General features: G+C 34.5%; 1 protein-coding gene across 4 annotated transcripts in view; it reads right to left on the reverse strand.

Annotated features, from left to right (window-relative positions):
* The window catches only part of DMTF1 (cyclin D binding myb like transcription factor 1), a 58,114-nt gene that overhangs the window by 18,457 nt on the left and 16,052 nt on the right, over nucleotides 1-23,605 (reverse strand). For 2 of the 4 annotated variants that reach the window (XM_007504007.3, XM_056799461.1), the window contains exons 3-12: nucleotides 23,454-23,500; nucleotides 19,550-19,666; nucleotides 18,664-18,786; nucleotides 17,183-17,277; nucleotides 14,003-14,117; nucleotides 10,563-10,639; nucleotides 6,671-6,828; nucleotides 5,217-5,249; nucleotides 3,779-3,888; nucleotides 1,234-1,462 (exon numbers count right to left, since the gene is read on the reverse strand). In XM_007504007.3, the coding sequence (XP_007504069.1) occupies nucleotides 1,234-1,462; nucleotides 3,779-3,888; nucleotides 5,217-5,249; nucleotides 6,671-6,828; nucleotides 10,563-10,639; nucleotides 14,003-14,117; nucleotides 17,183-17,277; nucleotides 18,664-18,786; nucleotides 19,550-19,658 (1,049 nt within the window). In that variant the 5' untranslated portion in view covers nucleotides 19,659-19,666; nucleotides 23,454-23,500. The remainder of the gene's footprint in view (nucleotides 1-1,233; nucleotides 1,463-3,778; nucleotides 3,889-5,216; nucleotides 5,250-6,670; nucleotides 6,829-10,562; nucleotides 10,640-14,002; nucleotides 14,118-17,182; nucleotides 17,278-18,663; nucleotides 18,787-19,549; nucleotides 19,667-23,453; nucleotides 23,501-23,605) is intronic. The other 2 variants (XM_001364027.4, XM_003341998.4) reach the window with 1 other exon arrangement.

Consider the following 23,605-nt stretch of genomic DNA (forward strand, 5'->3'; position numbering starts at 1 on the left):
GGGTGTTTGTTAGATGCTGTCCTTTGAGTCTAAAGGGGGCCCTACCCTTCTCTGTTTTTCCTATGACTGCTCCTAAATAGTATGGCACTAGAGATCATGGGAGAGGGAAGACATATTAATACGATGGTACTGCCAAGTTGCTGGGGACAGGATTCCAAGATGAAAAGACAGATGTTCCAGAGCTACAATCAATGATTTTAACTGTAAATCATTAGAAGGTTGTATGTGGCCAAATGTATCATTGTGCAAGTAAATGGATATTATTGAGAGTTTAGAGTATTACCAGAGCAATATTTTATTTGTGCTCTGTACTTGGTTCAGAGTATGACCCTGAGCAAGTGACTATTTTCCTGGGTCGCTTTTCAACTTAAAAATGGATGCTGGTTTATACTAGAGAAACATTGCCAAAGGAGTTGTTTATTAAAGATACTCAAGGTAAAAAGCACTGTTTAAAAATGGTATAACTATATTTGGCGGCTAGGATGAACTATGCTCATCTTTTGTTTTTAAGTTAGCATGATGTGACTGAATTTCAATACTGAAAACAAATCTAATAGCATAGCATTGAGATGTCCCATCCTTGCCTACAAGATTCATTACCTACCAAGTTATTCAGTTTTAAGTGTAAACTCAGTAGTTTAAAAAAAATTTTAAATGAAGAAAAATACTTCAGTGAACACAGAACTTGTCTAGTAATCAAAAGTCTTTCCTCTACAAGTATCCTGTTCACATTTAAGCCAGGGTGGTTGAAGCAACTAAATGAGGTTACTCTATGCAGCTTGAATGAAATGGAGCATTTTTTTCAGTCCAGTTCTTTATGACAGGGTAAAACCCAGACTAGGGCCCGCTTCTTGGCAGTCTCAGCAGAGCAGCCAAGGATTGAAGGGCGTGGAGACTGAACAACCCTCTTCCCCCTAACCATGGTCCCTCCAGGCCAGGGCTGAGGCACAATAATGGGACAGTGGAAAAGCTTGCACTGCCTCTGCCTGTGCCGTACCTGTTCTGTGGATAGAGAGAGGACTTCAGTCTCCAGGCCTTCAATCTGGTACCTTGCACGGGCACTAAATTCACTAAAAAGGAACAGAACACAAAACAAAAAAGAGCTCAATATGAAGTACTTAGGAACTTAAACAAAGCATGGGAAGGATGATTTTCTGGTTTTATGTATCCAAGGAAAGAGAGAAAAGATGGCCAATCAAGACTTTGATTCAAAGTAAGTGATGGAACACAAACCTCAAGATGAGGTTGATTTCATCCTCTTTGGTCCACTCCGTCCCCCCGCTCTGTTTCCAGTTCAGGTAGTTGAGCCACTTTGAGCGACACTGCTTTTCGGAGCGGGTCCCAACTCGTTCAGCCACAGCTGCCCAGGATACCCCCTGTGTGACGATGTCACCTGGCTCAGTGCTTGTCAGTTCATGAACCACCTCTGCCAGCCTTTTCTCCTCCTCTTCTGTCCATTTCCCTGAAAGGAGGAAATCATCTAGGCTACCACCACTCCCTTCTGCAATTTCTCCCCCCCCTTTTTTTGTAAAGCAGAGATTCATCAATACACATGCAAAGATAGAAAAAAGCAAACTGATACTTTCAACAGCTTAGTTTTTGGACAATCCTTTTGGGGGCTTCCAAATAACCTATATCAAAGGTAACACTTGCCCCAAAGTATTAGGTATATTAAGAAACATTAAGATTCCTGGAGAGAGCAATCAAAATTAGTCCAACAAATTAAATTTCAAGAGAGACTGACAAAATGTTCAATAAGTTTTTGTTATCTACTCTATACAATTCTATGTAGCTTGTATACTAAGACCTACTCTGAAAATTCTATCAATTTAAAACCATGAACACAAGGAAGGTTAAGAGAGGAAAGCAAAGCCTTAATGCTGGCTGCATATAAGAGATTCTTTCTATATTTTCTGGTCAAGATCAATGATTTAAAGATAGTTAAACTGGAAATAGGATGACTGGAAATTAAGAATTTAACAACTCAGAAATTAGGTTTGTCATTATACTATTTATAACAGTCTCCACTTGTAACTACCTTAGAGCTACTTTGTGCCTTGTATTTTAGTATCAATAGGATACTGTATATTTCATAGGAAACCAATAAAGTTCCACCTGTAGTTGTCTCCTGCTTTAAAATCAATATGCTAATGTTGGACAGACCTTTTTTTAGTTTGGGATAGTTAACAGAAGAGATTAGAAGCACAGGATTTTAGAAATGTAAGGGGATCTCTGAGACCACTTTATCCAACATAGATAGTACATCCCAAGGAGGCTAGGACCTTTGGATTCCACTTGTATAATTCTTCTCACCATCAGTCATTTCCTCTCTATTTTCATTGCCACTAGTCTCACTACCTTGCTGGACTATTATTGTAGTCTCCTAAGATTGCTTCCTATTCCCTGCTCTCTTCTTCTTCTGATTCTATGCTTCTGATTCTATGTATGGCAGGTTATAACCTGCCATACTAATCTTATACATAGAGCTGGTGATGCTACTCAGTGCACTTCTAAGGCATCCTAATGATTTCTTGTAAAGTTCAAACAACTTCTCCTGGCATTCAAAGCCCATTGTAAATCACTTAATAGGTAAATGCATCAAAATTGCCTCAAACGCAAAATGGATTCACTGTGTCATGGAAACTAGCTCAAATCTTTTTGAGAATGAGGAAAATCTACATTGTTCTGAATGATTTTAACTTACACAGAACTATACAAAAAGCTTTTATTTAGTTATATCTATAATACACAAAATATTTTTATTACTAATAACTGAATCTGCATAGTTGTAGTACAACTGCACTGCAGGATCTCCTGCATTCTCTACTGCCCATATTTCATATTCATAATTTTGTTCTGGCTACTTAAGATTTCCTTTGCCTTTTCAATTTGTTATATCATTACTGTTCCTTTAAAGTGCAATTCAAAATGCTACATACTCCAGAAAGCCTTCCTTTATCTTTCCTGATTGGTAATGAGTACTCTTTTTAATCTTATCTACCCACTAGAAATTAAGCTCCACAAAGACAGGGACTGTGTTGTATCTAAACCTATGTAACTCACCCCAAACAGTGATCTGCACAGAAAGTTTATTAAATACTTAGTAATCAAATGTAGGGGGAATCTATTCCTAAGGTGGAGGTATTTTCATTTCTATTTTTCAAATACAGAAAATCCAAAATATAGCTTGCAGCTGGGGGTGTCTAACTGCAGCCTAGAAAACATGTAAAACTGGAAGAAAGAAGAATGAAGAATGAAGATGGAGAAGGTTAAGCAAAGAGGAGAGAGTGAAGGCTAATAAAATTTTCATCCCCCATTCCCATCCTAGTCTGGTAAGGGGGAACAACCTATTTTATACAAAAACTAAACAGAAATTTTGTGTAAATCACTTAATAGATTAATGCATCAAAATTGCCTCAAATGCAAAATGGATTCACTGTGTCATGGAATCATTGGCTCAAGTCCTTTTGAAAATGAGGAAATTTTACATTGTTTGAATGATTTTAACTTATACAGAACTATATGAAAACTCATACTATATCTCTATCTTACACAAAAACTAGACAAAGCAGACAAAAAGAGGTCAGTTTGACCTATTTCTAAAGAAACAAAAAATGCAATAGATGTAGGGAAGGGAAATTAGTCTTTTGAGCTTTTGACATTTAATTGGGATGGAGAGATATCCACAGAACCAATCTGTGACTTATTTCTACACAGAGAATCACAAAGAGTTTAAACTTTCCACCCTGCAAGCAATGCTGGACTATTGAGATGGTACCTGTGTTGCAGGTATCCTTCATCAGTCGGCATCGATCTTTGACCGAGGATGCGCTTCTTCCAAGTGCTGCCCCTATTGTTGCCCAGTCATTGCCGTGCTTTATCCGGAGCCTAAAACAAGAGTCTGCCAATCAGCATTTGGTTCAATTGTTTTCTCCCTTTTTATTTCATCATTTATTCTTCATTCTTCTTCCCATATGACTGGTTTGGAAGTTGTGGGCAGCAATACTTTGAAAGCCAAAGTTTGAAAGTGTGGCCTTTTTTGGGGGAGTTCCACAGTTGTCTGTGGGTGAAAAAACAGGCAGCAATTGCCTTTTTCCTGGGTCAGAGAAGAAATAAGTAACTTGGATATGATGTCTTCAAAAAAAGACCAAAATTTCCCCTTAGCCCAACAAATGCTATTTTGATTTGATCTCCCAGGAATCACTAGATAATTTTTAAAAAATAGTCTTTATTGCTTTTTCCACTTGTTCTCTGATTTCTTTTCTTTCTGCACCACTATTTTACAATAGAATTTATCCTCAAATATTTCTTATTTCTTCTGATGTTATAAGACCACTGTTCCACTAAGGAAGAAGTACTGTAGTGTAAAGAGTGTAAAGTCAGAAGCCCTGGGTAAACAAAGTATTGGCTCTATTATTCATCAGCTGTATGGATTTAATTAAACAAGTCATAACCTCTCTGGGTCTCAGGTAAGAGGGGTAGACTAGATGACTAATCTTTAAGGTCTCTTCCTGCTCAGTCTATATCCTATTGCCCTAACACATGAAGCTAAACTGAGCCTTTATTGACTAATGAATAACTGAAATAGTTTTTGCTAGGAAACAGCACACACATCAGCAATGCTTGCCAAGTCATTATTATACATTAAATCATGAGGCAAAGCTTGGCTTTTATCCCAGTACTGAAGATCTCCAGAAGTTATACCTATGACTGGTTCTTTCTATGTATAGCTCCTTTTAGGGAAGCAGAGTGGTATAAGCACTGGAATCAAAAGTGCATCTACTTCTAAGAAAACAAAAAATGAGTTAGGGACGAAAATGACCAGGACTCAAAAGACCTGAATTCTTCTTAGTCCTGGCTTTATCATTACTAGCCACAAACAAATCACCTGACTCCCTTAAATCTTAGTTTCCTAATCTGTAAAATAGGGATTAGAATACCTACTGTGACAACTTTTGGTAGGTTGTTGTGAAGATCAAATGAAAGCTATGAAACACTTTAGAACAATAAAATATCATTTTCAGTAATTGCTTTGACATATAGCAAAATTTGATTTTTCAATATAACTCCCTTCTAGGGTCACAATGGATTTAATCATAGCACTACAAAAATCTCTTAAAATGTTCAAAGCAAAATCTTCTAAAAACAGAAAATACAAAAAGTATACCAGACTTTTATTAGTTGAAAAACAAATGAACACATAAAAAACAACTTACTCCTTGAGCTTTTCAATTTCTTCAGGAGTATACCTGGAATGCCAAGAGAGAAATATAGAGAATTAGTTAGTATAGAAGAATACAAGTTAAAAACTTTAATAAAATCAATATTTGTGTAAGAAAACAGCTTATAAACACTTAATATTGGATAAAAATGCAAAAACATTATTATCATTAAGATACAAATCTACCTTTAACATAATCATAACTCTTTTTATAATCATAACTTTTAAAGGAGCCAGCAAATAGGAAAACTAAAAAACAAAAAACAAAAAAAAAACTTCTACAAGAAAACATCCGCTTTGATTGAAAATGGTCTGAGAATAAGGATGTTTATTTTTTAAAGGTGCCAGCATATAGACAGTTAATTCTTCACGGTAAGTCTCAATCTTTTAGATCTGGCATAAGACACTTTATGTTTTATATTCTTCAGGAAATTCTTTGTCTAAAATGCTTTTCTAATTTTAAACTAAGGCTTGTATACACAATTTCCCCTCACCTTAATTTTTAGGTAAATTTAGACTTTCTAAAATCATAACCATTCTCTAAAGAGGAAAGGTGAAAAAATTTCTAGTACTAAATTCTGTCATCAAAAGAAAAATTGCAGCCAGTTTCTTTACATTTAGATGGTTATCATTTAGTAACTAGTTATCAAATCACTTAGTACTTCAACGTGGGGGTTGCATTAAAAATGCTCATTTGCTGATAAGCTGCTCATTTTGAAAATATGTCAATCAAACTGCACATGATTCATCTTTCTCAACTGCCATAGAAACATAATTTCTTTCCTTGTATATACGTTTAATTTTCAAAATGTGCTAATATCATGGAGTTGGCTACCTGGGGAAAAAGTAGCAAAGGCCCACTGACAAGTATGCCTAGAGTTCAAGACCTGAAGGATATTAATGCAAATTAACTTTTAAAATTTCCATGTGCAAGTAGCAATGATATAGTATGAATAGCTCTTATACTCTTTCTGGATAATCTGTCACTATGAACAATGTATACTTTTGAATTCTCTGCCTATTTTCATTACAAAAAGGTGACTTTAAAATCTGACTTTGGAAATACTTACCTATGAAAAAGGAAGTATAGACAATCTTGGCTACTGAATTATGATGAATTCTCATGTGTTACAAACTATTGTACTAGAAGTTTATTACCTTTAGCAACAAAGTAGAAGTCAGTATGAGACAGTTTAAGATTTGGACCTTGGGCAGGAAGATTTTGTTACTAAACTAACAAAAGGGACCTTGTCAAAAGGTAGTTTCAGTCTCATAACACAAAAGATGAATGCAAGATTCATTAAAGGTAGGGCTCTAAATTCAGATTGGTCTTTTATCTGGACATTGGTTATACTTCTTACTACCATTTATAAGAAACTACATTTCCAAATGTATTTGTCCCTAGTCATTAGTCACAATATGAAGTATTAAAGTTTTCCATTTTCATACTTTCCCACATGGTTCCTGTCATCGTACATGCGAAGGACTCTTCTATAAACTGCAAACAAAGGCCGGTTCAGACCCCACGCTATAGTCCTGTAGAAATCTTTTCTTTCATCTTTTGACATCTCAAAGATGATTTCTGTGGCATCTTTTATTCCACGTGCCTAAATGGGTTATATTTGTTTTATTTAGGGATTTCAGATACAAATGCATGCAACCATACTAAGTTTCCTAAATTTGCCATTTTTAATCTTAATTACGCCATTTAGAAAAACAACATATACTTCATCACATCAACACTTCATCAGAAAAGCCACTGACAAACTTAAAAGATGCAAAAGAGAAGCATTTAAAAGAATGAAAAACAAACAGCAACTTTGTTTTATAAATGAAAGGTGTCAAACTGCTTTTAAAATTATGAAGAATTTATAACATTTTCTAAACAATCTTTTATAGTCATATTGGCCTCTTAATTCAACATTTATTAAGCTCTTATTGTCTACCTCTGCAGAAAGAACACTAAGAACATATTTTTCATAAGGAATCTGTTCTGGCTTACTGCAATTATTTTTACCTTTCATTTGACTAAATCACCTCATTTTATAGATAAAGAAACTGAAGCTCAGAGAAGGTAGTAATTTGTCCATGGACATTTTGACAAGAAATAGCCAAAATAGTACTGGCATTCAGGTCTGGAGCTCTTTTTACTATGCCAGGTACCAGGTGCTGACTAAATTAACAGGGTTCTTTTGGGTAATGAATCACTGTAGAAAAAGTACCATGTATATAGCAACTGTTTACAAACCAAGTTCATTCTTCTTCCACAAACCAACTCTAGCTCTGTATAGTGTTATCCCTGTCGATCATTTTCTTAAGAATATAGGCTAAAAAACCTGGGAGTCATTCATGACTACTCTCTTTTTTTTCTCTACATCTAGGTCAAAGATCCTCAATCTTTTCCCAATGCTTCTTTTCCATTTTTGTAGCCACCATTCTAGTCCAAATCATTATTTCCAGTTTGGGTAACTATAGTGGTCTCTCATCTGGTTCATTTCCCTGCCCTGTCTTTTCCCCTCAATCATAGAACTGGGAATGATGGAAGGGATTGTCTTTGAGGTGAGAGTACTGGAGACCAAGGAGCTTAAATGGCTTGATTGAGGTCAAAGAGCAGAGACTAGACAACAGATTTTTCTTTCCATCACATTGTGTTGCTTCCCCCAAATCACAGCCTCCTTTAAAATATCATTACTATTGTCATTCTTAAGGAAATTACTAGTGGTCATTTGGCAATACTTTTAGTATGCATTTTATAACTCAACTTCTTTTTCTTCTGTAGGTGTAGGTAGTTTTTTTTTTTTAAGCCAGAAAAAATTTTTTTAACGAAAGTTCAGTAGAACAGGTTAAATTTCACAAAGTAATTGAAGTAACATCCATGGTATCTGATAAAGAAGCCTAAACTTGGTGAAGTTAGTTAAATATATTCTCTACGTTGTCCTTGGTAACTAAAGCTAACTTATAAGTATCTATCCTGAAAGGAGACATTCTTCATATTTACATTTAGATTAATTTTTGCACCATATAAATTACTGAAGTTTGACATGAGCTTTATATTATTTGGTAATTATGATGGAGATACTTGTATTCACTTCTATACCTGGAAAGAGCAAAAAACTACAAATAAGATTTCTGAGTTCAGTGGTGTTGAGAAACTGATGGAAGAGTAGGGGAAACTTGGGCATCATTATCTCCCTCCTCAGAGCTCCAAAGCACTTACAATCTGGTTCACTCATTCCCATAAACTTATTTATAATATATAAATGTCAATGAAGTTTTACTTTGATGCCTCACTGTGGTGTGGGTAAGAGACCTTGAGTGGATTTTTGAAGACTATGATAGTTTATTGCCAGTTCTGGAAGGTCTTTCCAATAGAGAAAAGCTTCAAGTTTAGGCCAAATGATATTTATTGTTCAAGGACCAATGTAACTAGGCTTTGAGGGCCTCATTCCCAAATTGCCTATAGAGTGGCAAAATTTTTGACCAAAGCAGCTCTGGAAGACCATTAATATAGTATAGAGTTGTTATCTGCATAAATTGGAGGGATTATCCTTACTGACAAAATCACAGATTAATGAAGCTGAAGAAGCTTCTTCAGTTAAGACATTATAATATCCTTGAAGACAGGGAACATACGGCACATGTGCTAGAGGGGGCCGCTCCCCATCTCCTCTCTATGTGAGCCTGAGGATATTTCTGACATGACCTGCCCCTCTGCCCAGCAGCCCATTGGGAATGCTTCCTTGCTCCCCTCTCTGGGGTAAAGTGGGTGACTCACATATAGCAAGAGGGCTGCAGTTTGGGCACTCAGTCTCCAAAGTCTCTAAAAGGTTCACCATCACTGCCTAGAGTAGCTGTCTCCTTTGCTATAGTAGCACTCAATAAATATCTGTTGATTAAGGTAGAGGAGCAATGCTAAAATTATGCTCTCTACAATCCCATAGCAGTTTTCCTCCTTTTTCCTTAAACTCCAATTATTTCCCATCAGCAAACTGCCTGGATTTTGGATCTAATAAGATTGCTTGACCATTATTTCGAAGATATTCCAATAGCTATTAGGTGTACCTTCATATGAGAAGCAATCACAACTCTTTCTAAGCAAAGGGATTTTTTTTTTTAAACCCTTACCTTCTGTCTTGGAGTCAATACTGTGTATTGGCTCCATGGCAGAAGAGTGGTAAGGGCTAGGCAATGGGGGTCAAGTGACTTGCCCAGGGTCACACAGCTGGAAAGTGTCTGAGAACAGATTTGAACCTAGGACTTCCCATCTCTAGGACTGGCTCTCAATCCATTGAGCTACCCAACCCCCCCCCTCCCCCAATAAGCAAAGGGATTTCTGATCTAGTTTGAGTCAGAGGGAAATTTAAATTCTTTACCATAAGGCCATTTAAGCCGACAAAGTATAGGTTCTTTACACAGTCTTTAAAGCACAAAACACTAAGGATTTAGAAGCCTGCTCTTTAGCATGATAGCAGAAGTACTTTAAGGGGGCAAGCTCAGATTTGAAATTTATAGTTTTTAAGTAGCTCAAAATTATGATCATGTACATTAGAATTATTAAGGCATGTTATGCTGGTGAATTCTAACAATATAAATAATTGTAAATTCTTAGGGATATCTGTATTAAAATATTTTAACTTTTTTGCAAATAGGTAATGATTAATGAAAGTAATATAAAAATGTGACACTGAAATATTTTATTATAGGAAAAGTAGGAAGATTTACACAAAATTGTGTCAAGGAAGTTCATTCCCTCCCCTTCCTAAGTAACTTGACCTGTCCGTCAAACATTCCTGACATAACACAGTTGTGCCAGGTTTGCATCCCTCTATGTGCTGTACATCAATAAAAGTCAAAGCTTTGGACTTGTGAGGGGAGAGAACTGAAAAGAGAAGGAAGAAGGAAGAAGTCGGGAACAGAGCAGGCAGGTGAGAGGGAAGGAGGAAGAGACATGCAGGCTAGGGACCACGTGGTCAGGTTACTTAGAGGAATGATTGTCTACCCTTTCTAATAAACTTTATAAAATATATATCTGGTAGAAATATTATTTCAATTCTTACAAAATGATACAGTTGAGAAAAACAGAATCAAATAAAAAAAGTGATAATGTTTCTAAAAAGAAACAATAACAATAGCAATAAAGTTTGGGAAAATACATAGAAAAAAGGATAAAAAGGGGACATGAAAGTAAAAATAATATTTTTATTATATTTTGTTAAAGTTAATATAAATGAATATAATTGATTGGTTAACAGTTTTATACCCAATAATTTTAAAATTTTATTTGAATGTTTTTGAATCTAATTGTTATTAAATAAATTAAGCATAAAAATATATTACATACCTTTAGATATCGTTCAATATTACTCATTAAAATGTCAATTTCTTCCTTTGACCACATTCCTTGCTTCCATTTATGCCCTAAAAAAAAAAGTTATCATTTGTCATCAAGAGTAATAAAGTTATGATTGATTAAATTTATAAAGCAGACAAATAAACATCTAAAGAGCTCCCACTTCCTTAGTAAATTTGCTTTTATATTATTCACCAAATTTTGTGAATAGAGAAAGAGAATTGATATTAATGATATCAATTCATATTTAAAATCCTAAATATGTAATGAGAACATATATATGTATATATAGAGAGCTGACCTTAAGACAAGCAAAAAGAAACATTAAAAACATAATTTACTGAGAAGTATTATTCATTTTCATCAGGTACTTAGCCTTCTGATTTTATATTCAAGTTCTCAAACAGATCTGTGATCTCATCAATTTGAGTATTCTTTCCACTGAATGATATAGATGACAACCCATTCATGTTTGCCCATCTTATAGGATTATTGTTTATATACTCAAGGCTTTATTCAAAGTGCTAAGCTTTCTTCAGATTACATTAACACCATGAATGCACCAATGGAACACACTGACTATCCATTTTCTTTCTCAATCACACATTTGACTTAATTTATAGTGCTGCGTCTGTATAATTTTGCTTTTGCAATGCTTTGCTTCCTGCTTATTCTCACCATTCATCTTTCCATTGTCTTCTAGACTATTCACAATTTCAGTTCTTCAGACATTAGTGTTCTGTGATTTAGGAAGAATTTTTGTTGTTGTATTTCTAGACATGGGGATTTCATCAGTGTGAAGAACTCCCAATGTGGAAACTCTCTCCACTGAAGCAGACATCTTTTCCATATTTTGTCTAATTTCACCCTTAAAAGGTCTTGGGATGATTTTGCTTAGTTGAGTCTCTTGACAATCTTTCTCCAAGCTATTTTTTCTTTTCATTGTTTCTTACTGTTTTATGAAGCAAATCTTCATAATTTTGCATCATCCTTCTTCATATTTTCTAAATGAGTTCATATTCTAAACTATTATTGCCTTTGCCTGACATATCTCATTGGTTAGGAAGAAGACAAAGTGTTTGGTGATTATGTTTTTTTGGTTTTAAGTCACTTTTAGGTTCCTTGTGCTGGTGATTGATTCATATGGGTTAAACTTCTATATGAAACTGTTATAATGTTGGTGTCCTTTCCTCTATCCATTTCGCATTATTTTGCACCAATTACTAACTTAAATAGATAGGTCACAGTTTAAAAAATTACATATATTGGAATTTTTGTCATTTTTTTCTTTTATTTTTACATAAATTTTGATCTTTGCTCTAACAAATTGGTAATATGACTATCATTAGAAAGACGATTAAAGAATGATTTCCCTATCAATAAGTAGCTATTTCCTATTTATTAAAATATAATCACTTTCATTTTTTGTGATATTTGATTTTCACTGTATTTTGCATTCCCTAGTTCTTTTCTCAAATAAAAGATTCATCTATGGGCAAGAAACTTCTCTATATATAGGCAATACGTTTTTGGTTTTTCTTATTCTAGTTCCTAATTCTATTTTTTGTCATTCATATCTATGCTCACACCATTATATTGAAGTCACTGAATTTCAAGTATATACTGATTTAAAAGGTCTCAAGTTCTTTATCAAATTTCTCTCTTCATTTTCTGTAGCAGATATTGATGTATAAGCTGCAATTATTTTCATTGCATTTTTCCCCCAAATAAGAGCTAACATTTATATAGTGCTTTAAGATTTGCAAAGTACTTCATAATATATTGTTGTAATATGAGCTCTTAGTGAGAAATTACAAACCATTCTTCCATTCCCTTCTTTCTTTTGATTTTATATATTGTAAGCAAAACAAGATGGATATGTGTCAGTTTCTTCAGCATGTCTACTTGTTGGTCACTGAACACGGACCTGACATTTAGATCAAAAGCTCAGTAAATATCTATAGTCTAAAAACTGTGTGATCTTAATAGCTTTACCTTGTTTCAACTATTCTTGAAGAAATGGAAGAGGGCCACCCAGTACTGAGGGCATTTGGTATTTTTCTTTGTTTTATGCAAAATAACATCCTGGAATACAACAGAAAAGCAAGTTCTTGCTCTCAAGTTCATATTCTAATGATAGGAGAGAATGCATTAGGAGGTCTAAGTGCAAATGAAGGATGGTGATCCTTGGGGTTCAGTAACAAAGCAGATGGCAATGCATCTTCTTTAGTGTCATTTCTGCTGGGGATGCCATATTTGTTTTTGATGTTGAGTCTTTTGGGATCTCCAATAGCTTTAGCAGAGGTAGTTGACAGGTTGCATATCCACAAGAGTTGTTTCTGTACATGATGGCAGTGGGTATTGGTCTGGAAGAAGGTGGTCATGTGCAGACACATCTACAGAAATCATAACCATATGACCATCCTACTGGGGATGAGCCTTTCTTTACTTTGCTAGTCTGGTCCCTGGAAAGCAGCACACATAATCTGTTACTAGAGCCATACTTCAAAACTTTCCAGTGTAGCAGAACTGGTCATAGCTTGTGTTCCATTGACACAGCCTGCAAGAAGCCAGTTATCTTCATATCACAATGAAACACAGGAGGAGGAGGGGAAGGTCTTTTTGGAGATCAAGTTCTACTTTTGTGAAAATAAGACCCATAAAACATGTAGGAAGACCCCTCTAGGTGGTTGATTAAATACCTATTAATGTCCATATTCACTTTGATTTTTAAAATAATTCCCATAATTAGTTATTATTCTTCCACCATAATATGTAGGCAATTCCTATCTCAGGATGGATATTGATGAATATAACACACATACATGCATTCAGATGCTTAATAAACAGAAAGCACTGATGATCTGAGGGATAAGTTTAATAACATTTTCAAGTCTCTGCTTCTTAATGCTTTATTAGTTTCTTCTTTGTCCTTTCCATTTACTACAACTCACAGCTACTTTCATTCCAATACTACTTTCTACCTCATCTAGTAACAGTTCTTAGATCTACTCTCATCACCAAACTCGAAGTGCACAAAAATAACCAGATGAATATCAGTCTAAAGAAGAACTTAAGCAAGGCTGAGTACTCATAAAACAACAACCTGACCTTAATTCATGCCACCATAGTAGCTGGCAACTATACTATTAAGCCTTGCTGTACCTGTGAGCATAAGAGAAAAAAATAAGAGTATATAAGAAAGGAAAAATGTTTCAGTGGCCAGCTAGTGAATGCTAGATTTGTTTTTTATTTTATTCCGGAACATATTTAATTCAATCTGAGATGTTTGATTATAGATATAAAGGTCACTACTTAGGTAGATCAGGTCTGTTTCAGAAAATTCTAGACTTCATTCCCTGTCCAGGTAATGGTAGCTACACTTTCATTTTTCCCCATGCTGGTAGTACTGGATTGACTGAGCATCTTACCTTTGTTAGTTAGTGAATCCTTATCCTCTTTAGTAGTAAACCAAGCTTGGCTAACAGCTGAAACTTCTTCATTGCTTAAGGGAGATACGTCATCCAACTGTTCATTCTGTAGAATCTTCAAAAGGAAAATATGAAGAAAAGTTCATTAACTCAACTAATGTCTTATTTTTCTATATTCCATAATATCAGATATAATCTAGATTTGGTGATTAAAATGAGAAATATTTATGGAAATTAAGAATAAGATGCAGTTATGAAGGATAATAAAAATAATTTGCTTTAAAGGAATAATAAAAAACATTACCTAATATTTACATAGTGCTTGCTTTACAGTTGGCAAAGCACTATGTTTCATTTTATCTTTACACTAACCCAGGAAGAAAGAATCTGGAAGAACTAGAGACTCAGAGAAGTTAAGTGACTTGATTTAGGTTATGCTGTTAGAAAGTGGCCGAGGCAAGATTTGAATATAGTCCTTGACTCCAAGTGTAGTACAGTAGCTATTATATTACTATTTCTTAATTAGCTATAGGAAATAATTCAATGAAGCAAATATTTTCTTGTGTTCTTATTTAGGGTGAAGTTAAAATCATCTGTATTACCAAAATACCTTTCTTTTTGCTATTTTATTGTTTATAAACTATTGAGAACTTCTGGAGCTAAAAGTCCTAGGTTCAAATCATGACCAAGGGCAAGTCACTAAACTTCCATGGGCTTTTGAGTCCTTTTAGAGGGTGTCTTACATGATCTCCGAGTTCCCTTCTAACTCACAGTTACAAATTCAAAGTGTCAGATCCATAAAGTAGATTCTATTTTAAAGAAGAACTGAGCTCATGTCTGAATCTGAATCACTATAAGTTGACCAAACCTGTCTGGATATTGTTTCAGTGCTCCCAGCAGTGCCTGGCATATAGTAGGCACTTGATAAATGTTTGCTGATTGATTAGTGGATATAAGAATGGCCTGTATTGTAATTCTATGTTTTCAGACTCACCTGCTGAGAATAACAACATTTCCAAAGATCTCATAGTAAGATCAGGAAGGTCATCTAATTCAACCCCATCATTTTTACAGAAAGTTATGAAGAGCTTTGAATGCCAAATAGCAGATTTTGTATTTTATCCTAGAGGTCACAAAGAACCACTGAAATTGAGAGAGACAGAGAGAGAGAGACAGAGACAGAGACAGAGAGAGAGAGAGTGTGTGCATGGCTAAAGTGGAACCTTAGGAAAATCACTCTGGTGGCTGAATGAAGGATGTATTGAAGCAAGGAGTGACTTGAGGCAGACAGATCCATCAGCAAGCTATAATAAGTACAAGTGTGAGGTGATATGGGCCTGCACTACAGGTGGCAATAGAGGAGAGAAATGAAAAATGGGCATATCTGAAAAGATGTTGAAAAGCTGAAATCAAAATACTGGTTATTGTGAAGACTGAACTTAGCTATCTCCTGATTGTAACAATGAAGGTACTTAGCTCTTCCTCTATTGGGAAGATTGCATTGTAATCCACAATCTATTTTTAGATTTCAAACCCCAAAAGGTGATAACTCAATATCAAGTAGATCTACCCATTTTAACTACAGAAAGGTGTTAAGTAACTACAAAAAGTGAACTAACCAAAAAAAGTGTTAAGCAACCCCAAAAGATATAATCTAACCAAAGAAGGTATGAACTAAAGAGTGGGCAGTCCTGGAGAAGAGTGTTTGCTGTGATTGGTAGAAGTGAAATTTAGGGGAGGTAACCCAAGAGAAAAAGATCTTTAAAAAAAGGACCAGGGGCTAGAAGAAGATATATCCGATTGAATATTTTTGATTTGAGATTCGAGTTGGATGGAAGAGCTCTCTGACTCAGAGGAGAGACTGGAAGACAGACACTTGAGGAGCTATTGGAAGACAGACACCCAGACTTCTTTCCATTTAGATGGTCACCATTAGTGAATGGAAGGCTGACTTAGTGACCTCGCCTTTCTCGGAGGTCTAAACCTCCGAGAAAGGCCCATCAACTTAAGAATTCTTTTCCCCTGGCTGGGGCTTAGAAATTCTAACTGATATCAGAAGAAGCCAGAGATCTCTCTCTTTCTCTCTTCCTTAAATATCTTCCCTCTATTATAAATAAAACTACCATAAATTCCATTTACTTTAGTAATTCATTTGGGGATTTAGAAATTAAATCCCTGGCAACCACTTAATATATTCAAGTCCAACCCACAATTAAATTTAACATTATGGAGAGTGAGAAATAGTGAGGAATTGAATATAATATCTAGATTACAAGCCTGAGAGCCAGGGAGGACAGTGTTGCCCTTAAAAGTAACAGACAAATTGGGAGAAGAGTATGGGGGAGAGATAACGAGTTCATTTTGGGAAAAGAGTCTACATTCTAAAGGGGAGAGTCCATGATGGGTTTAAGATAGCTCCTAGATATCTAGTTAGATCCTCTGAAAGACTGTTAGAAATATGAAATTGGAAGTTAGCAGAGAGGTTAGGGCAGGACAAATATATTGTAAAACATCAGTACACACTAAGAAATGAAGAAGAAATAAAAACAAAAACTATCATTGAACACAACCTTTTATAAATAAATCATGGTAAAAACTAAGTTAGAAACATAATTATTTTGGGACCCTCACAATACTACATTCATACACAAACAACAACTATTTCAGTTTTGAGTTTTAATAGACTTAAGGTTTCTTTCAGTAATTCATTAAGAAGATTGGAACTACCTGCTGTAGAGTCCTATAATTTTGCTAATTTCAACAAAGACAATGCTTAGAAGTTGTACCTATTCTAAAAAACTTTTCCTTAACTGTTAACAAATTCAAATGATCACTCTTTCTCTTCCTCTGAAGAATCTATACCAGTTGCCTTACTTTCCTCAGCTCCCTGCCAATTTGCTTATTTCCATTACTAAACTTAAACTACTTTGTTTAAGGTCACCAAGGATTTAAATGGTAATTGTTTTTTCCTCAATCTTCATTTTCTATGATACTTTTTTCCTTCTAGTCTCTTTCCCTGGTTCCTTTTCTTCTTCCAAACCTACATATCTTATCCCAAGAGCCGAGAGTAAAATTTTGTAGTTTCTCTTCAAATAAAATATGTTAATATTAAAACATATTAACACTGCTAAAAATAGTTGGCCAATCCCAATCTGAGCCAATTTTGAAGATTTACTATACCTGGATCTGTGTCACTGTTCCTTCTGTAATCTCATCATCTGCCACCTCTGTGGTAGCAGTCATAGTCACCTCAAAGCTCTGATCATTTTCTGAAACTTCAAGAGAGGTGAAGTTAGAAGAATAACTAATATCCAAAACATATGCCACCCACAATGATAAAGGGTAATTCTACAGTGAAAATAATAATGAAAAGGTATTTGAACATGTATTCTCTATCATAAAGTTATGATGTTTTTGGACAATACTCTTCCTTGTAACTGAAAGGAGCCATATATATCAATAACACTGTGTTAATGTGGCACTTTTTAATTTATTTAGACTATGTTCCCATGGTTACATGATTCATGATTTTTTCCACTCCTCATCCTGAGCTGACAAGAAATTTCACTGGGTTATACATGTATCAATTTGCAAAATCCATTTCCATATTATTCATATTTGCAATAGTGATCTTTTAACGGCAAAACCCCAATCATATCTCCATTAAACCATGTGATAGATCATGTTTTTCTATTCCCAGTTAATGTGGCAATTTTTAATGCATAGTTCATAGTTCCCAAGTGATAATAAATTTACTTTTTCATTAAGAGTGTATGAAGGTTTAACTTTTTATATTTTAATAAATTCAGTGTTACATCTTTGTTCCTAGAAGTGTTTCATATTATTTTTTTCAGAGGTGGGGATGAATTTGCTATGATTCATCTTTATTATCTCACCTAGTCTTGTTTCTCTTGTGAGGAAGAATAAATATAATCAGAATTGAGTTCTGCCAATGACCATGAAATTATACAAATTGGTCAATGTGGAGCTTGAACCCATAATCCTACCTTTGGTAGTGATTTACTTTGGTCAAATTAATTCATAAGACATTATTTATAGCGTATTGGATCACTAATATTAAAAACTTTTTAATGAAATTCTAATTTAGGTTTCCTATCCAAGGCTCTATTTTTATAGTAAACCCAGTCAAATTCTTAAATAAACTCAAAGCAAGTGATTATTAAAGGAAGGTGATACTGTTAAGAGGAAAGAATACTAATATCAAACTCTTTCCACATATAATATTATTGCCTTTCTATATAGTCATGATAAAAGCTAAAAAGTTTATCTCTTATTGAATCTAATAAGAAAAAAATCAACATGCAAAAAGCATATCTACACATGTAGGTACTTATTTTCATGCTGAATAACTGTACTTAAAAGATTCTGATGCTCTTCTCTGAGTCAGAGACACTTTGACCCAACCTCAAAATATGTTCATGATAAAAACTTTAAAGTTTTCTTTTAACATTTAAATCAAAATTACTATTTAACTGCCTTGTAACCAAAAACTCACATAAACTAGTTTAATGATCTTGTTAGAATAAGTATATAAGGCTTAGACTTTACTTAGAAATGCTGGCTCTGGAGTACACATGAATTCTTAGGGTTTATATTTTTAATAATAAAGCATATAGTGTGCAAAATAAAAAGGGACTTACGTGGAAGTGCAACAACTGATATGCAGGGTGTAGAATCATCAATACTCTGGTCATCCTCAGAGGACAAACACAATCTCTTATTTGGAGGTTCAGTACTATCTTCTGAGTCTATTTCATCAGTCTCTAATAACCAAAAAGATCCAGTAATCTATTAACAAGCAAAAAGCTCAGGAAAATACTAAAATGAAGCATTAAAAAGGAAAACTAAGACTCAAGCCAAAGAATATTGGATAGCACCTTCTTTATGCCATCTGCCTTTGCTTTGATGCCCTGCTGAACAAGAGAAACATATTAGTAAAAGTGCCACTTCAAAGAATACCAGTTTGGGGCATTCTGGCAAGTGCTTTACTTAGTGTGAAAAGTCAGCAGTGGACCTGTACTTATCTAATTGAAAAGGCAGAGTATCTCAATGTATTAAAAATTAGCAGATTAAATGTTACTATCTTTCTGAAATTTCTTTAAAGGTTTTAAAGGGAAGTTTATGTAAGTTTAATTTGGAAATTGGGGAGAATCTCCCCACATCCCTCTAATTCCAATATAGGGCCTTCTTTCTAAAAGACTTAGCGCCTTAAGAATGCACTAAAACTTTGGGGAAATCCTACTAACTACACTACTGGGGTTGAAATCTATGTCAATAAAAAGTTAATGTTTGTTCGTTCCTCATGACTAAGTGACCAACTTCTCAGAACAATAAGTTACAGTGGTAGGATAGAAGTCATAAATAAAATGCAAAGAAATACAAAATCAAGATGAATCATGTGACCTTTGTTTCTATTGTATCAACTTTAAATTTCTGCCTGAATAACTCAGCACCTAGGTGACATAGACCTTGCAAATTTAGAGATTAATTATTTAAATATACTAAGTATCAGTGAATTCTCCATACCATTCTGAGGGCAATGAAGAATAAGGTTCCCTTCTGTGTCCTGGGTCAGAGTTACAGAGTTCACAGTTTCTACAGTCACTGTGTCAGATTCCTCTTCAACTGTGCTCATACTCAAATCTGTACAAAAACAGGCATCAGATTAAAACTTTTTAGGGCAAATTCTAGATAAAAACATATGACAAAACAGAAATGTCTCTTATGCTTGAAAGGGATTTTAAAAATGTATACATATCTCTCCTTATGAAAACTTACAACTGCATGCTGGGTTTCAGAAAAGAAAGTTTACACTTGATTTGGCTTGGTAGGCTTTTCATTCTCTTGGGTACTAAATGATGGGACTACTGTTACTTAGCACCTAGCTGGTCAGAGCTTGACATACGAGGTTTTCTTTTATAAAATGGAAAGCTCCTTGTATTTTACAAGTACTCTGCGGTCATTTCTTATTCCATATGTAATCACTGCAGTTATGGAAGCATTTTTGCAGAATCCAGGAGATCAAAGAAACTTCAAATTCTTCTAGTCCAGCTTGAGTCTGAATAGTAATCCCCTGTATAATAATTTCTGACAACTGGCATCTAACTTCTTCCTGAAAATTTCAAGTGAAGGGGCCTCTATCATCTCCTTAAAGCAATTTATTTCACTTTTGTAAAGCTCTAAAATATTAGAATATTTCACCTACGAAGATCTAAAAATTTGCTTTTCTTTAACTTCCACCCATTCTGCTTTTGCTAAACAGAACAATTTGATTCCCTCTGGTCACACACTGGAAGTCAGCTATCATGTCTTTTCTTCTTTTAAATAGCCTAGATTCTTCAAATAATCTTTGAATGGCAAATCTCTAGTATTATCAACAACCTGGCCAGCCTTTTCTGGATGTAGTTCAGTGTGTCAATATCCTTCTGAAACCCTGAACTGATTATAATCTTAAGGATTGGACCAGGGCAGAATACAGTAGGATTATCACCAATATTATTCTTAAATACGACATTTCTATCAATTTATCCTAAGATTGCACAAGAGAGGTAAGAGCAGCAACATGGTATAGTTGATTCAGAGCTGGCCTCAATTATAAAGACCAGGGGTCAAGTATTGCCTCTGATCTATACTGGCTGTATGAACATGAGGCAAATAGTTTGAATTCTTGGTATTCTGGGTCAGTGGTGTCAAACCTGAATAAAAATTTTAAATATTAATTAATGTTAAATATTTTTAAATTATATTTTATTCTGCATATGGTCAGACTTGGAAGTATTGAGGGAAGCTAGAGGCCTATGGTCCATGTTTCTGCCACTGCTGTCCTAAGAAATTTTCTAAGACTTTAAACTCTAGCACTGTTGCTAATCTGTATTGGTATAGGGGTTTCCACACTGGGATTTCCCAATACAGAAGAAGTCATAGGTTTGGGTAAAAGAAAACAAATAAAACAAAAAGAAAACAAAAAAATTTTCAGCTGTTATGTCACACTATTGACTTATAGTGAGCTTATAATCCATTAAAAACAAACAAACTGTTGGTTTTTTACTCCTAAAAATTCCTAAAGAAACATATGTGGTAAGTGTCAACATTTGGTGTCAGGTAAAAAGCAATGGTTGGATTAGAACTTGGACTAGAAAGCTCTTTTTTTCTTTTCAGTTTGTAGTCCTGGTGAAAGCCTATTGGGCAACCTTATAATGTAAATACTAAAACATAAAGCCATCAAATAAATATAACCTTTTTAGTTTTATCTAATATAACATAGCTATATCACATTACATCTATATAAATATGTATAAATATAATCAGCACAGCTTAGTATTGTGAAAGTATGTTCTTTCAAATATTACTTGATCAAAAAAAAGTTTATTTAGCAATATGTATGTAACAGTTTGGTACAGTGGTTTGAAGCCAGGAAGACCTTAGGTTCAAGTCTTGACTCTGACATACCCTGGATGTGTGCCTCTGGGCAAGTCTTTAAGACTTGCAGAGAAGGTTCCCATCACACCAACAAAATCATAAATCTTAGCCTTGGATGGAATGCACATCCTGATTCTCAAGGTAACCATTTAGGACAGCGGTTCTCAACCTCTCAATTTGTAGCAATGAGAATACATAATGCATATCAGGTATTTACATTCCGAATCATAACTGTAGCAAAATTACAGTTTTGAAGTAGCCACCAAAATAATTTTTTGGTTTGGGGTCACTGCAACATGAGGAACTGTATTGTGGGGTCATGGCATTAGAAAAGTTGAGAACCACTGAATTTGGATAATGCCTTTTTTCAAACAGATAAAATATATTTCTTTAAATCTGCCATAGCAAACACAAATCTAATGATTTGATCTGGCAGAAAGGCATGGAGTTTCAGTTGATTGTTTTTTTAATTGCCTTTGGGTAGTCAACATTAAAGTTGAGTGTTGGTATTAATTGTGCTATGAACCATCCTTCTAAGTTTCTATTGAACTAATGAACTACTAAAATGTTTCTATCTGTAAAATAGGAATAATATTATGCCAAGGGATTATATTTGTGATCAACCTCAATGTTTAAAAAAAAATTAAATGTATATATGATAAAGATAGAATGAAGCAAAACTAGCGGAAATAGTTAATTTAACTCTCCTCTCCTAATCCTACTTTTCGAAAACATACAAGTCATCAGAAGCTATGAGTTTAAAAATAATGAAGATAATACTGCTGGCAAGAGGAAAGCACCTTGGATCTGATACAAGGGCAGTAACTGCTTCATCTTTTGACTAGGTAAGTTTGGAAAACATACAAGTCATCAGAAGCTATGAGTTTAAAAATAAAACTTTAGATTGTCTTTAGAGTCAGGGTCAGAACAGATTTGGAGCTAATAACCACAAAAAGGAATGAAAAAGTTTAAATAGGGGAAGAGGAAAGAAGACAGGTACAGGAAAAAATAAGTCCACCTCGTTTTTAAACTAAGCATAGAAGCAAAACCTAATTGATACTTTATTACTCCAAGAATCTATGATTTTGTCACAGAGGGTATTTCCTGCAATTTGCAGATGATTATTTCTATAGGCTTCAACAGTCAGTTTCTCTTATTCTAAAAAATTTCACTATCTGATGACTAACACTCTAGTGAATATGCCTCTCCTAACTTAGCTAGGTTAGTCCTTGGGCCACAGTCTACTACCAGCCTCATTAATAAAGACTTTTCCAGTATATAAGGTCCTGCTTAAGCTTAAAATCCACTAGCAACAGCTTTTGAGAATCTAGTTAGCTCCAAACAATCAGGTATTACAGCTGCATGTCAGAGGAAAAAAATTAATAAATACAATAAATGCTTTGAAAAATTTTCAACATCTTATAATCTGTTAAAAGGAAATGAGAACAAAAAGAAAAAAATGGAGAAAGGGATAGGCAGTGTAATACAGTAGAAAGAAGGCTGGATTTTTATTCCAGCTCTGCCACTTATGCCACTGGAGATGAATGATCTCCAGTGAGTCATTTCACCCATGTTCAGCTTCAGCTTCCTCATCTCTTAAAGCTGAAGATATTAGGACAAATAATGATAGTACCTCCCAGCTCTACTAGTATGCTTTAAGAGAAAGTGACTGAAAAAGAAAAACGACAAAGAAAAGGGTTAGTAAATGACTATTGTTGAATTTAAACTTCCTTTTGTTATGTTATCTGATCTGGTGAATTTGTCATAATAGCTCTTTATTCCTTAAAACATTGAGAGATTGCTTTTGGAGGGTTACAGTAGGCAAATTACTGTGAGTTATTTATAGTCACTAGAGATATTCTTTAGACTAAAGGCTGACCATCCTTTCCTCCACTTTCTACAGCATCAGCATTTTACATGCAGATTCATATTCCAAATGATGCTCCTGAGACCCTACAAGATCTTGCATCAATAATGAAATATTTAATTGTGTTTACAATGTAATACTTACTGAAGCCAGAAAGTTGCTATGCATTTAAAAAGATTGAACAAGAGAAGCTGAAAGCAAAAAGGTAGTAAGGTTAATTTGCAAATAATCAACCAACTGCAGTAATCATAATACATACTCTAAGGACTTTGGTTAACATTTTGCTGTAAAAAGGG

Source organism: Monodelphis domestica, chromosome 5, assembly GCF_027887165.1.
Source record: "Monodelphis domestica isolate mMonDom1 chromosome 5, mMonDom1.pri, whole genome shotgun sequence".
In the NCBI taxonomy this organism is placed as follows: Eukaryota; Metazoa; Chordata; class Mammalia; order Didelphimorphia; family Didelphidae; genus Monodelphis; species Monodelphis domestica.